General features: G+C 38.3%; 1 protein-coding gene across 2 annotated transcripts in view; it reads right to left on the reverse strand.

The window, feature by feature from the left end:
- LOC146393898 (protein diaphanous homolog 3-like) overlaps window positions 1-14,342 on the reverse strand; it is a 158,154-nt gene that overhangs the window by 47,020 nt on the left and 96,792 nt on the right. For both annotated transcript variants that reach the window (XM_084936855.1, XM_084936850.1), the window contains one exon: window positions 433-528. In XM_084936855.1, the coding sequence (XP_084792981.1) occupies window positions 433-528 (96 nt within the window). The remainder of the gene's footprint in view (window positions 1-432; window positions 529-14,342) is intronic.

The following is a 14,342-nucleotide window of genomic DNA, read 5'->3' on the forward strand; positions in this document are numbered from 1 at the left end:
CCAAACGCGTTCAAATCACATCTTGGATTTACATTTAATTTTTCACATCTTGCGTTTGGAATTAAGAAACCCAGAGGGGGAAAAAAACAAGATCCACACATCAAACAGTTGTAGGAATTGTGTCAGCTGAAGACTCTCTGGCGCTGTGCTGCTGGCAAGAATGTGTACAAACAACAAACCAGTGTATTTTGCAATTTACTGAGAATGAGAGAAAATGAAGCCAAAACATAAGAACCTGAGGATGCATTCAATTTGCTCAACTTTTAAAAACAAAATAAGAAAAAATATAAATGCATGAAGGTGACAGGTTAGAGCTAGAAATCATTATTTAAACATCTGATTGGAATTCCATCAGTGTTTTGCCAGACAGTGTGTGTACTTGGTTTCTGTGTGTGGGGGTCGTTTTGTATAAATGTGGGATATTAGACTCACCTCTGGGTCTTGGCGCTCTCTTCCTGCGGTCTCTGAATGCAGCTCCTGACTGTAGGGCTTCCAGCAAACTATCCATCACACCTGTCTCATCATTCTCTAAAAAAGCCAAAAAAAAAAAAAGAGGGATTTTAGAAGAAATGCAAGAGGGGAAGAAACTAAATTCTATAACGTGTAATTTTGTTTAGTTTTCCCATACTGACTGTGTCAATTTAGAGTACATACACATTACATTATGCCTACTATAAAGTTATATGTCCAATATATGAAGAATCTAGGTCCAAGTCCTGCATACTGTAAGTCAGCAAGTTCTTATAAACAGCCACCCACATGAATGCAAATCCTGATGATTTAGTAAGGGAAGTAGTATTGACAATAAATCTATCAAAAAATAAATTAAAAAATATTTTACAGCAGTGAAGTACGGGACACACAGTATTGTGCAAATGTGTTAAACCACCTGTTATCGCTTTATATTTTGATTCGAAGGAGCCAGAATTTCATGTAATTTTTAAAGTGGTCTTAAACAAAAGCCTTCAGCCTTTCAGAAGATATTTCAAAATTTCTTTTGGAATTGGCTCACTCACTATCAGTCCAGTCCTTGTAGCTGACCATCTTTAGAGGAATGTTTTGTGTGTGTGTGTGTGTGTGTGTGTGTGTGTGTGTGTGTGTGTGTGTGTGTGTGTGTGTGTGTGTGTGTGTGTATTGAACTACTTAACACTGATCTATGAATCATTCAAGCACAAAAAAGGTACCCAACACAAAAGATGAACCAGTGTTGTGTCTACATGCATTAAACCGTATCTTTAGGCACTTTGTTACTAGCAGCCTGTCACTAAAACACATCATTTGTTCCCATCTACAAAAATGCCAAAGACAACACAATTCACAAGACATAAAATAGTATTTTTGCACCACAATGTGATTCCCAAAAATGGTGTGCTGTGAGTCCTTAACTTTTTTTTTTTTTTTAAGGAAATTAAACAAGTGGAGGACAAAAGAACTGGCCAGCCTAAAAATCTACAATCTAAATCTATGAGTAACATCTGAAAATGAGAAGAAATAGGAAATCCAGTAAAGACCTGCCATAGGACTTGAGAATATCGGGCCCTTTAGTTTATGCATCTACTGTTCATCAACAGTTTCAGTGAACTGTTGGCTGATAATACGCCATTTTTAAGGGAAATGGGATGAAAACGTTGAGGAATGCCAAATTACACAAGATCTGGTCTGCACAAAGTAAAATATTTGTATCAAATCGTCATCAATATGTACTCAGGAAGTCAGGAGACAGGAAAAACACTGAGTGTCTGTAGCCATGTTATGGAGGCTCTGTCATGGTTTGGGCATGGAGTTCAACCAATAGTGTTAGGAACCTTGTCAAAATGAATTAATCACAAATGGAGAAAAGTACCATCAGCTATGATCCACGATGTAATACCAGCACCTGATTGGCAACAGCTCAATTTGTTAACACGACAATGATCCCAAGCACACTGCCAATGTAAGCAGCGTGGGATCATTAGAGAACAGAACAAAAGGCAGCCAACACCCAAAGAAGAGTTTTGAATGTTCTTCAAGAAGCCCGGAGAACAATACCTGAAGGCTACTTAAAGAAATGACAAGAAAGCTGCCTAAGAGAGTACAAATTCTGTTTTGCCTTATATACTGCTCTATGTATGTCTGGAGATTCAGTAAATCACTAGCAAAATAAAAGAAATAAGAAGTGGTTCAAGAGTATAAGGGAATGAACAGAATGTTATGAAACTGAAATACATCAAAGTTGTGAACATTGTGTTTCAGAGTATTTAATTATTATTTTTACTTAAAAGATCTAATACTTGCTTTGTAGAAGCAGAGAAACTACTAGAATGCTGATAATGTGTTGAAAGGGAAATACTGAGGGAGGGAAATGATAGACCTGACCAGTAATATGCGTTGAAAATAGAAAGAAAAACAGCCAACAGTCAGGTATACTATATGAGCATGTAAAGGGACAAAACACAGTGTGTTTGCCATGCTAATGTGTGTGGGGATGTTTTCTTTTAAATGCTGTGGTGTGTGTTGCCTATAAAATTTTAATTGTTTTGTCAAGCTTCCTTGCAAATATGAAAAGCTTTTCTCCCTTAGTTCAGGTCACGTTATTTTCCTCTACATACAATCAGACATCATAAAGTATGTGTTTTTCTATATCTAAGTCATTTTTTAATAATTAATTACTGAGTGGCACTGTTTATCCATCAGCTGTTTCTCTGTCTAAGTTAAGCACTAACCAAAGGTTAACTTAAATATTAACTTACTGGATGCACTTAACAAACACCATATTGCATCATATTTATAAAATGCAACATAGCAAGTCACGTTACAAAAAGCTTTTTCATTTCTTTTCTTAATTCTATTGTGACATGCAAACAATAACGCTGGCCTATTGAGTGAAGTTCACTGACCACAGGGTTGCATAACTTTGACAATCATATGACATTTTTTAAAAAACATTTTTACATTTCAAATGAAAATAAGCACTGTTTAACTGTTGCTTTACTTAAGCAAGTACAAGTGAACTTAATCAGAGTGCAATGCCCTAGAAAAGTTGGTACAGCTTTTTTTCATAAGCTACTTCATAGCTTGGCCAAGATGTACCATCAACCAAGGTGTGACTACTGAGTCCCACCACTGATTTAGTGAAAGGTAGGAGGACTTTGCTTTGATTAAGGTTCTGTGTATTTTTCTCCCTCCTTCATTTCGCCTGATTCCCCGTGGAACAATAACACACACCAGAGGAGAAAGAAAATAAAATCAAATTCTAAGACTGCAACTGGGACTCTGCAACTCTACTTGGACCTTTATTGGTCTAAAGGTCCTGGCATTCTACGATGATATGAAATATTTAATATTCATATTAAAGCACATATGGGTACAGTAATCCCATTTGTGCATATGGTGGCAACAGCATTATAGTCCAGAACACAAGCATGTAACCTAATTATTGTAATAATTGATGCACTCAGGTGCATTTAACTTTACGTTTATTAGCTAGACCAATCAAATACGACCCATCAACTATAACTCTTTTTTGGGTGGGTCTAACACAGGGGTCTGCAACCTTTTACACCCAAAGAGCCACTTGGACCCGGTTTTGACGCAAAAGAAAGCACTGGGAGCCGCAAATACTTTTTGACATCTAAAATGAAGATAACACTGTATATATTGTTTTTTACTTTTATGCTTTGTGTGAACAACTAAGGTGTGTTGCTTATGAAATCCATGAAGTGCTACAGAGAAAATTACATTTTATTTATGTAATTAACACATTTTGAACTCTTAAAGAAATATAACAAAAGGAAAGCTGAACTAAAATGATCCATGTAGCAAACAAAAACTGTTGTGAGCCGCCACCCTTATATTGCCTTTGTGCTTTTGGAGCCTTGACCTGGCTTTTAAAAAAAAATAATTGGAAAAAAAGCACTATGCTGCTAAAAAAAAAAAAAAGAAAAAGAAAAATAGATATTTGCAAAATTCTGCCTAAATATGTATTTTACCAGGTTAATGTGTGTGGCGGGGCGTGGTCTGCAGCGCCGCTGCAGGGGAGGTGGAGGCACCTGAGCGGCACCCGCAATCACGCCTCGCCGCCTTAACCTCTGTGCTATCTGTGCTGTTGTGTTGGTGTGTGTCAGGCTGTGAGCTGAAAAGCTACAGCCGGCTGTATGTGTACAGCAACCGTGTGTGAAAAGTGGCCTATAAAGAGGTGCTGAAAAGCATGTTCATGGAAACATCGTCGGGTCTGCCGTGGTATGTTTACAATGGGACCTCTGCTCCTGAACCTCTGCGCACAGCGTCTGTACGAAGTCACTTTCATCTTTAAGCAGGACTGTAAGCTGTCATCTGTGAGGCGTGAGCGGTGTTTGTTTTTAACATAGTTCACGGTGGAGAATAGCTGCTGACATAATGTGGATCCGAAGATCCATAATTGGCCTACCTGGGGTTGAAAGTCTCGATAAATGCACGGCGTTTCGGCGGGTACACCGGCTTCCGCGAGTGTGACGCTTATTTTGAGCGATGAAAAAAATAATAGAATATAATTTTATTTTTATATATCAATATCACAATAATCTTCCAATTTAGAACTACAAGTTAAAAAAGAACTAACATAAATAAAATACACTTCAGCTAAATACTTCTAATTTATTTTCCCAAACCATGCGGAGCCGCACTATAAGGACTCAAGAGCTGCAGGTTGCCGACCCCTGGTCTAACAGTTGCTATTGAAATGTCAGAGACCAGTTTTGAATTCCATATAGAGTTACAAATCTTTTTTCTATTTTTGTATTCATTATTATATTCCAGTCAATCAACAGTATGTCTTATCAACCACCTTCTGCATTGATCACATTGATTAACTCTCCCCATGGTTATTTTGGATTGCAGTATTAAGTAGAAAGAATATCTGCAAGAAACATCTTGGTTATGCTTAAAACTGTAGCCTAGGAAAAAGGAATTTTGAGATCCCATTTGAGAGTCAACTAACTTTAGTGAAGAACAAGAACGGATCTGCAAGCTCCAATATACTGACCTTTAGTAAGTTGAGGGTGTCTCAAAGGATATCCAAAATAATACTTCTTTAAAAAAAAAAAAATGGCACAAGGAAATCATATAGCAAGCAAGTGTTTCTGCCGACCACACAGTGATTGATCCGCTCTGCTGCTCTGAGACTAGCCAGCTTTATAGACTGTAACAGAATACATAATTAAAATTTAAAACTGACTAGAACTGATAAACCCGTAGCTCCTCCCTTCTTTCTCTGTTACAGAGAGAAAGTTATTTTTCACACAAACTGCTTTATATAAATGTGAAAATAGATTTAAGAACTGTTAATGATTGCTGAGACTGTATTCAATGTTTAACCACGTCTAACATGCCTACAAGGTTTTGTGCTTCTTTTTCCATCTGAAACACTTTCACGAGAGATTACCTGTAACCATCTTGGGGCCTACAAACTGAAATTTTCTTATTATACTTAAAACTAACTTAAAAAAGTGCCAATAGGCTCAGGGTTCTGTATTGAGGACAGACGATCCCAGTGGTAGTTGGCTTTGGTTGTACCAAAGCCCTTCACCAAGCTGTGACTACAAACACACGCACAGAGTAGATGTATAATGGCCCACTTCCTTGTCTGTCTGCTCCAATGTATGCGTTTGTTGTGCTTTTCATTTACAGCAGTTGCACTCCTCCTGATATGTGCCTAGTTCTTCATCGTTACGCCGAGCGGAGAGGCAGCTACAGTTTCTGAGCAAAACCAACGCCCCTCGACGTCCAAATTTGTCTCCAGTGCTGTAGCAATTCATCACAGACAGCAAGCTTTGTGCTCGCTACAACACACACAGACGCACGAGAGAAAAAAAAATACACACAAGACAGAAAACAAGCAAAAAGGAGCAGATCAATCTATCGCAACCTGCAGTGTTCGCCTTCATGTGTAGTACTCCGTTTGACTCCAACCCACAAGAACATGAAACGCTTTGTGTGCCTCGGGAGGCGAGGAAAAACGAAACCCACTCAGATCTCCCGCCTCAGGAATATATGGGAGCAAAAACAGTCCAATTTTACACATCAATCAGATGCAACTCAAAAAGGCCGAGACAGAAAACTGCTTTATACAATGTAGACAACAGGTTCTTTCAGACATCCCAACACTGAAAATCATAACATATATTTATATACTTACACCCACGTGCTCACAAACTTGGAGAGAGAGCAATCACAGACATGTCACATGATTTGTAATGGAGGGGAAACACATGGCAGCAGAATATTAGTCAAGCTCCCAGCTGTGAAATGGGTTTGAAAGAGTCATTCAGATCTTAAAGGTGGTGTTGAGGAGGAAGTGGCAGGAGAACTAAGATTGCTGAAAGGGATAGGACAATGACTGAGTCGCATCCCGGCTCTGATGTGCACAATTTGCCTCCCTCTTTCTATTCTGGGGATCAGGGCTTTCAGGACAGGTGTGCAAAGTACACAGAAACCTCTATCAATACAGACACTTCTGAGAACTAGTCTAGGCTTTCTTTATATCTGTTTAAAAGCTTAATAATAGTAAATGCTACAAGCTCACAATTTCATCAGTGAAACTTAATAATAAGCTTGAAGTCCTGTGTTTCTGTGCTGAAAGATATCAGTAAGTTGCAAATGAGCTCTAATGAAATGTGTCAAGCTTACTACTGTGCTTTGTTGGGAAGATAGAAAAAAAATGTGAGAAAGTTTTTTTTATGTATGTTACGTATGTGAAAGTAAAGTGCAAATGTAGAAATACAATTGAAAAGGTCAAATGAACAAGAAGATAAAAGCCGAACATGGTTTACTCTCCCAGAAAACAAAAGAATAGACTCTGGAAGCAGAATAAAGTCTAAACTGAACCTCTACCTCTGGGAAAAAGCAATAGTTATCCTCCTGTCTGAAGTGAAACTTCAATCACCATCTATTTAATCAGAGCCTGTTCAAACTGGCGTTTTCCATTGTCTGGACAAGTAATCTGTCCTTGTGTCAGTGTCTACCCTTTATTCAGACCCAGACTAATGTCTCCCGCCACTTCACTCAACAGGATGTAGCACTTATCATCAGGACGATGACCCAGTCGTAGCAGTGTGTAGCTGAGGTGGGCCGGAGCAAGGAACGAAATAGGGTCAATTGGGCTGGGATAGAAAAGCTAAGGAGAGAAAATGGCATGCCTGAGTACAATGAATGCAGGCCCACCACGGTGTTCCCTTGAACACTTAGAAGACAAATGGTGCAGCAAGGCTAGTCAGCTACCTTTCTCCACATTGAATACCCACTTGGACTTCACTTTGATACTCTGAGTGGAGAAGAGGAGGCTTATTGCAAGGCAATGTTTTCATATAGCTCCTATGTTACTATGGCACCTTTGCTAAAAACACATTAACCCATCAGAATAGCACCCAACGTGACTGTCAGATGAATCAAGGCAGTTACAATTCTGAAAACTATGGTAAGGAAAAGGAAAGAGATAAAGACAAATTTTACAATTGTGCTAATATGCCTTGATTGAATAATATTAATCATCTTGTTACAATATAATAAGCCCTTAGGACTGAACGTTCATGTTGTGTAATTTTGCCCAGCGTAAAGACTTTTGCAGACATGCAAAAAACAAAACAAACAACAAACCAACAACAGAAGATCTCTCTTCACATCACACTGCAAAAATATCCGGGTAGAACCTGAGGAACATAAGAACCTAAAAAGTTGACACAGATCCTAATCTATGGAGGCTGAATGCCAGAGCTGACAACACACAAAATATTTCCTAACAATCCAGTTCCAGTCCCCACATTTATTATTATATGAATGATTTTGTTTGGATTTAATTTATTTCATGATTTCTGCTTTTGTATGACACCACACATTGATGTTTTATTATATAAAATTCAAAAACAAACTAAATGTTTTCATACTGAAAGAATAAAACTCATTGCCTATTCAGTCTACCGTTGGTGCTGCTGAGTGTATGTGTGGACAACGCCAGATGGCCACCCCTCCCTGAGCCTGGTTCTGCTGGAGGTTTTTTCCTGTTAAAAGGGAGTTTTTCAATCCCACTCTTGCCAAAACGCTGGCTCCTAGGGGGTCATATGATTGTTGGGTTTTCCTCTGTGTGTATTATTGTAGGGTCTACTTTACAATATAAAACGCCTTGAGACAACTGTTGCTGTGATTTGGTGCTGTATAAATAAAATTGAAAATTAAACTTATGATGTGTCGCTCATTATCTCACAAAGAACTGTTGACTATTATCTCGTGCTTAAAAAAACAGTACAGAAGTCCATGCATTTGCATTTAGTTAAACTAGACTGGACTGCAGAGCAGTTTTTCATGACACATGCAACATTCTCGGTTTAAATGACAATGTTGGTCAGTATGTCTATTTGACAATCCAGCAATCCAGGAGCAATTTTGCTGCAACAAAAATGGCTTAAGTGTGAAGAGGAGACTGAGAACTGTATTGTACGAAATGAAACGCACACTGACAAATTGTGCCTTTGGGGATATAAAACGCAGGTGAAAAAAAAGGTCAAAATAAAAAAATTGCTATATATATTGTTTCCAATACTCAGCACATTGCAAAAATGTTTAAAACCATTCATGTTGTCTCTTGAGTTAAGTATTGTGATTATATTGTACCGTGGGGTCTCAACGGACTGCATTATGTTCACTACTGGTTTGTCTTGGATGACTTACTGGGAAGCTCTCACTGTACTTGGTAACAAGTGTCATCAACTCGTAAGGTAATTTTTCTCACACCTAACTGTTATACTGTGTGTCTGGTGCAGGTGCAGAGTCTATTTTTGACACACACACAGAAACACAGGGTAGAGGCACAAAACCTACATCTCTACAAATGCCCAACTACAATAACCTTTTCTTTTGTATAGCAATGGACCAATGAGCTCCCGTCATGCACACATTAATTTCACAGTGTGCAAGGAGGGAAGGATGTGTGTCAGTGTGTCAATTATATGAAAGGGATGCGGCAGCAAACTATAGCGGGGAAAATTAATATTCTTTCAATGGTACCATTAATTTAATACATAATGAATACTAATACTAACTGAATACTCAATGGAGAAAAAAAATAAGATTGTCATACTGTTGTATATCACTGTAAATTCCAGCAATTATCATCTATCACCACACCCTTAATAACAAGGCAATCTCAAATTTATAAAAGCCGAACTATAAGGAACTGTAGGACTGGCAGAATAAATATCTCATGAGAAAGCAGACTCTCATACTAGCTTCCTGCTTCTCAAACAGATTTTTATTCTTTCCCTTTCTTATGCCCTTCCTATACTTTTAGTATCTTTGCATGCAGGGTTGCATCTGTAGCAGTTCTTCTATTTGACATCTTAATAGTTCATTGCTTGTAGCCATGTAGGGAATGTTAAATAAAGCTCTGATGTGTAATTTGTCGCTCCACAAACATTCCTGCTCCCGGCCTACCCTGGGAGTTAATGCAACAGATTTGTCATACACAAGCTAGGCACAGCCAGAGGAGGAAGAAAAAACACCTATTCAATGTGAATTTCAATCTCCATAGGGCTCTATGCAAATGCATGCAAGCTGATGCTCCTGCTCTCTCAAAGTGCCAGAACAGACCAATGACGAAACCAGGCTGTCTATTATAGTGCAGGTAGAAGAGCTGGAGGAATATCAGAAGGAAATTGGGATAAGCTCACGTTCCAGGAATACAGAACTAGGCAAAGCTAAAGAACAAACTGAATGCAGATACCTGTAACAGGTAAAGAAGATTAAATTCGTTTTGATCATTTCCTCCAAAAAATCCCTCCCCTTTCCTTCCCTGTCTCATTGCTTTGCCCTTCAGCATAATGTGGATACACAGCCTCTCTGGGGCTTTTTAGGGAATTGATGGATAATCAGATGATTACACAGAAAATCTCCATTGAGGACAATCCTCCCTGACAAACAAAGAGAAAGCTCTTTAGTTAATAAATAGGCTGAGAGACAGAGAGAGAGAGAGAGAGAGAGATCGTGAGAGAGTCAGAGATAGTGAGAAAGACAGAGAGAGGGAGACCAAATCCTGTCCTGGGTTGGTAGAACAATGCCAAATCTCTATCACGTATTCATTTCATCCAAACAGTCCGCGTGTATGCATGCGTGTGTGTGCATGTGCACGTGTGTGCACTGCCAGAAACATCACGACTTAGCTATGTCACAGAGTTTGCCTTTAGCTTTATCTAAAACTGAGCGTATCTAAATAAATTTCAAGCTCTAGGCATATTTATATAAGCCTTTCTGACAAAAATTGGCTGAAGTTTATTCTTCAGATTTTCTTATTTTTGAACTACTTTTTTTTTTTTTTAAATTGAAAAGTTTGCAGTAAAAACACTCATCAACACAGAGAGGCAGGAAAGAAGAAGAGATGCCAAGTTGTCAGTTGGAGTAATTTACAAACTAAACAAGCAAGAGTTTTTCAAATTCACACAAGGATTGAAAGCGCTCAGTGCCAGCAAAGGATGCTGAAAGCCCTATGTTGGTGATCTACTGTTAATATGCCATATGACTATAATGATCTGAGGTACATCAAAATCTTAGGTAAAAATATGAAAAATGTTTAATTAAGCAGCGAGGCTTCTTTGAAACAATATTTAAAGCCAAATAGCACAAATTTGGTTTGAAATGGGTAGCTAAACCATGGACAAAAAAGAAGCAGAGATTCTATGTAATTGTGGCTTGGATTCTCAATTTTCACACTCCAGTTTTCTTGAAAAATGCACAAAGTTTTCCCTTTCCGATTTCTCAAAACGATATTAAGTTTCTGCTTAATCCATTCCAACCTCTACCATCACAAGCCTTTCGAGGCCTTTGCACAAAAGCATCTAGACAGTAATATGCCTCATGGTACGGTATGGTACACTTCTCCTCAACCTTGGTGTGCAGCTTTCAAACAAACATGTTGTGTAACAAGGGGAGTAATTTTCATAATTTCAATGTCATCCAACAATTTTGCCATCTATCTCTCTTGTGCTAAAACATCACATGAACAATACAAACAGGTAGGAGTACCTTATCCACATCAAGTGTTTGATAATAACTGCACACACAGCACCTCAAAGCCTGCACCTGCAGACCACTGATAATCAATCAACTAACATATCAGGTCTTTGCAACAGTACCACAACCCACAAACACCGTTTTATGTGCAGTAGTTTTATTTTTTGCCTTTTTTGCCTCTTTTGCTGGCATTAACAGTCTAGTATACAGAAGACAACCCATCTATAGGACAAATGTTGAAATTATTCAACATGCGTGTTTACTGGATGAGCTCAAAACTGTAAAATTTCAGGAAATCTGTGGCAAATGTGTTCCCAGGCCAGATCAAAACAAAATGAGGTGGTTTGTATTATGCTTCAGCCAAGACAGGCCTTGGTGTGGCCTGATAGTAAAGCCACAGCTGTATGTTTGGCCTGGATGGAGCACAGTGGTTCTGATCTTGCACCCTAACGTCTACAGGAGAGCTACAGTGCTTGGCATAGTAATGCTGACTGTAGATGCTGTTGCAGAGCTCGGACTGCCAAGCTAAATGGCTCTGCCAGCTTTAGTGTGGGCACTGAAAATGGGTCTGAACTGTTGAACGTGTTTCTGGCACCAGGAGTGCTTGTAGGTAAAAAGGGGGGAAAAGAGAAAAAAAAAAGAAAAAAAAAAGAAAATTGGCAACAAAAAGCAATTCGGTTAGGGATCAGACTGTCTGGCATAAGGCAAATATTTCCTTCTTAAGAGTTATGTTTGGAGAATTCTAGTTAAATAACTATTAATCTAGTAGCACTTTGATAAGAAAAACTTGTGTATGTAGACATATTTACAAAGGCACTGAGGGTGTGTTCATGGGGACATCCTGCTTCAAGGAAGTTTGGATAATACATTCATACGTTTGAAGGGTTATTAAATGTGTTTAAATAGGACAAGAAATTACATTGCTGTGAAGTTATGGGGTGACAGTTGCTCTGCATTTTGCTGTGGCAACCACAAGATAAACAGTGACAACAAACAGTAGTACAATACAAGGCATTATATAGTAATGGATTCCATATTTGCTTGTGTGGGATGGGAAACCTTGCAGATGGGCATTGTACATTGGTCCACAAAAAATTACTTCCCAGCAGTTTCCTTGAGAGCAGTTGACAGTGAACTGGTTCATTCAAATTAATCAGTTGGGTCGCTTTGAAAATACAAAAATGATACTGGATCTGTATGTGGCTTGGAAGATTTTTGTAGAATTTTAACTCCAGTGCATAGTTCTCATATTCACTTCAAGCAACCAATGACTTAGCGGGCCAGTGTAATTACACCTTCTGCAGTCATCACGTTATGCAAAATAGGAAAAAATAGCATTCTGACAACACTATAACTGGTAAAAGGAAGCCATAAAATACAGATTTTTTTGGGACATTATTCTGCAGACATAACATCTGACAAAGCACAGACGGCATTTAAAACAACTCTGCAAACGGCAAATGTACCAGAGGCATAAACTGGATGCTTATTAAATTCTAAATGCAGTAGGTAACTTTTTTAAAAATGATTTGATTTTGGTCTTACTTGCTGTCACTATATCCTTGCAAGAGTACAAGAGTCAGATATTCTGTGAAAACAATCAGCTTCTGCTGGAACCTTCAAATAGTGGAAGGAGCTACTGTGCCTCCAGAAAAACAACTAGTCAGACCAAGAAAAATTGCAGCATGTGTACACGCGGCACATCTTCCCTCTGCTGCACACGCTGTTGCTTATTTAAGCTGAAGTTCTCCAGCATTCAAATTCAGTCTAAACTTTAATGGTCCTTCATTTTCTCCCGCTGAAGAAGACGGTGAATGCTAAAATAGGAGTTTTTGTATTGGAGATTGTCTTTATGAAATTAGTTTGGTATTTATTAACTGTGACAATTGTGGTTCTGCTCTCACAGCTAAATGTTCTCGTCATGAGTGCACTTACATTGGCAGTAATATTGACCAGACTTTCATTTGTTCAGCAATTTCAATTACAATATGCTCAAAAGGTTATTATAGAATTTTTTGCCCAATGATGCCACAAATGTCTGTCATGGGTTTAATCAGAAACATAACAACTGAGTGAGCAGGGCTGACATGGAGAGACTTTACTACGCATGGCTAAACTACGTCCACTAGCACAATGATTGGCCTAGCCATAAACACACATGCAGCCATGGTGGCTCATAATGAACAATAATTTAGCCAACTGATGCATATTTATCTTGCCAAGATCCCATTCTCTACAGTAATGTCAGACTTCATTAACTCTGGGGTGGGTGAGCGACCAACTTTTTGAGTCTTTCAGAAAAACTGCAAAGTGCATCGAGTGAAAACCAGCACCTGGTTTTTGTCCTTTTGTGGAGAAACACAGCTTCAAATAGAGTCTGTCTAGGCCTGCTTTTTGTTGTCTGAGAACAGCCACCTGCTGACATTTGTTAGCATTTTGACATTTCATAAAATGAACAACAGCCACATACTGTTGGCAAGTCGCTCTCAGATAAGTAACAAAATATCTGTTTACACTACTGTGTTGACTCTACTGTAACAGCCTTACCTGCAATTATGGCTCATAATGCAAATCTGGTCTGATACGCACAGCTCAACAACAGGGAATGAGGTAACAAATACTTTTTTTTTCTTTTTTTTTTTTAAGTGAAACGTCTGCTGAATTTGCAATTATGACTCATTAATCATTCTATTGCTGTTCTGTTGTGTAAATGTTCTCAAATCTTATCTGAGGAGCTCTGTGCTCATGGAAAGAGAAGGTTTCATCCGATCTTTAGACACTAACACTTGCTAGGGAAAACGTATAGATACATTTTAATCTTGTTCTCTTATTATTTAGGTTCAGGTAAAAGAATAGATAACTGCTCTGTGCCCTTGTCAAAGACCAAATGCAGTGTATTAGTGTTATAAAATTGAATTAAAATAAAAACTGAAGCCAATAAGTGGTTAAAGAAAAGACTATCGGGTGGACAAGTATTAATTAATTATGACTTTCTGAAAATGCATTTATGTTGACAGATATGAGCTTCTTTCACTAGGGATAGTTTCAGTGTTACTCCCACTTGGAGGTCTGTTATGATTTTGCTTTCTAACTGTAAGATAAATTTCCCTTGAGAGAAAATATGTTCATCAAATGCAGCAGCAATACAAATTTAAATATTTAATAGTGATTTATAAAACTACAGCCTGTATCGGATAATGTATGATACAAGCCAGAGTAACAGCCTCCATCTGTGTAAGACGCAGTAGTATCTCTTGAGAATAACATTTTAGACAGCTAGGTGCTGTCTTCTCAGTTTTTGCTGAAAGTTGGAAAGGAGACAATGATTTATA

Source organism: Perissodus microlepis, chromosome 1 (genome assembly GCF_051167445.1).
Source record: "Perissodus microlepis isolate ML-2025 ecotype Zambia chromosome 1, ASM5116744v1, whole genome shotgun sequence".
In the NCBI taxonomy this organism is placed as follows: domain Eukaryota; kingdom Metazoa; phylum Chordata; class Actinopteri; order Cichliformes; family Cichlidae; genus Perissodus; species Perissodus microlepis.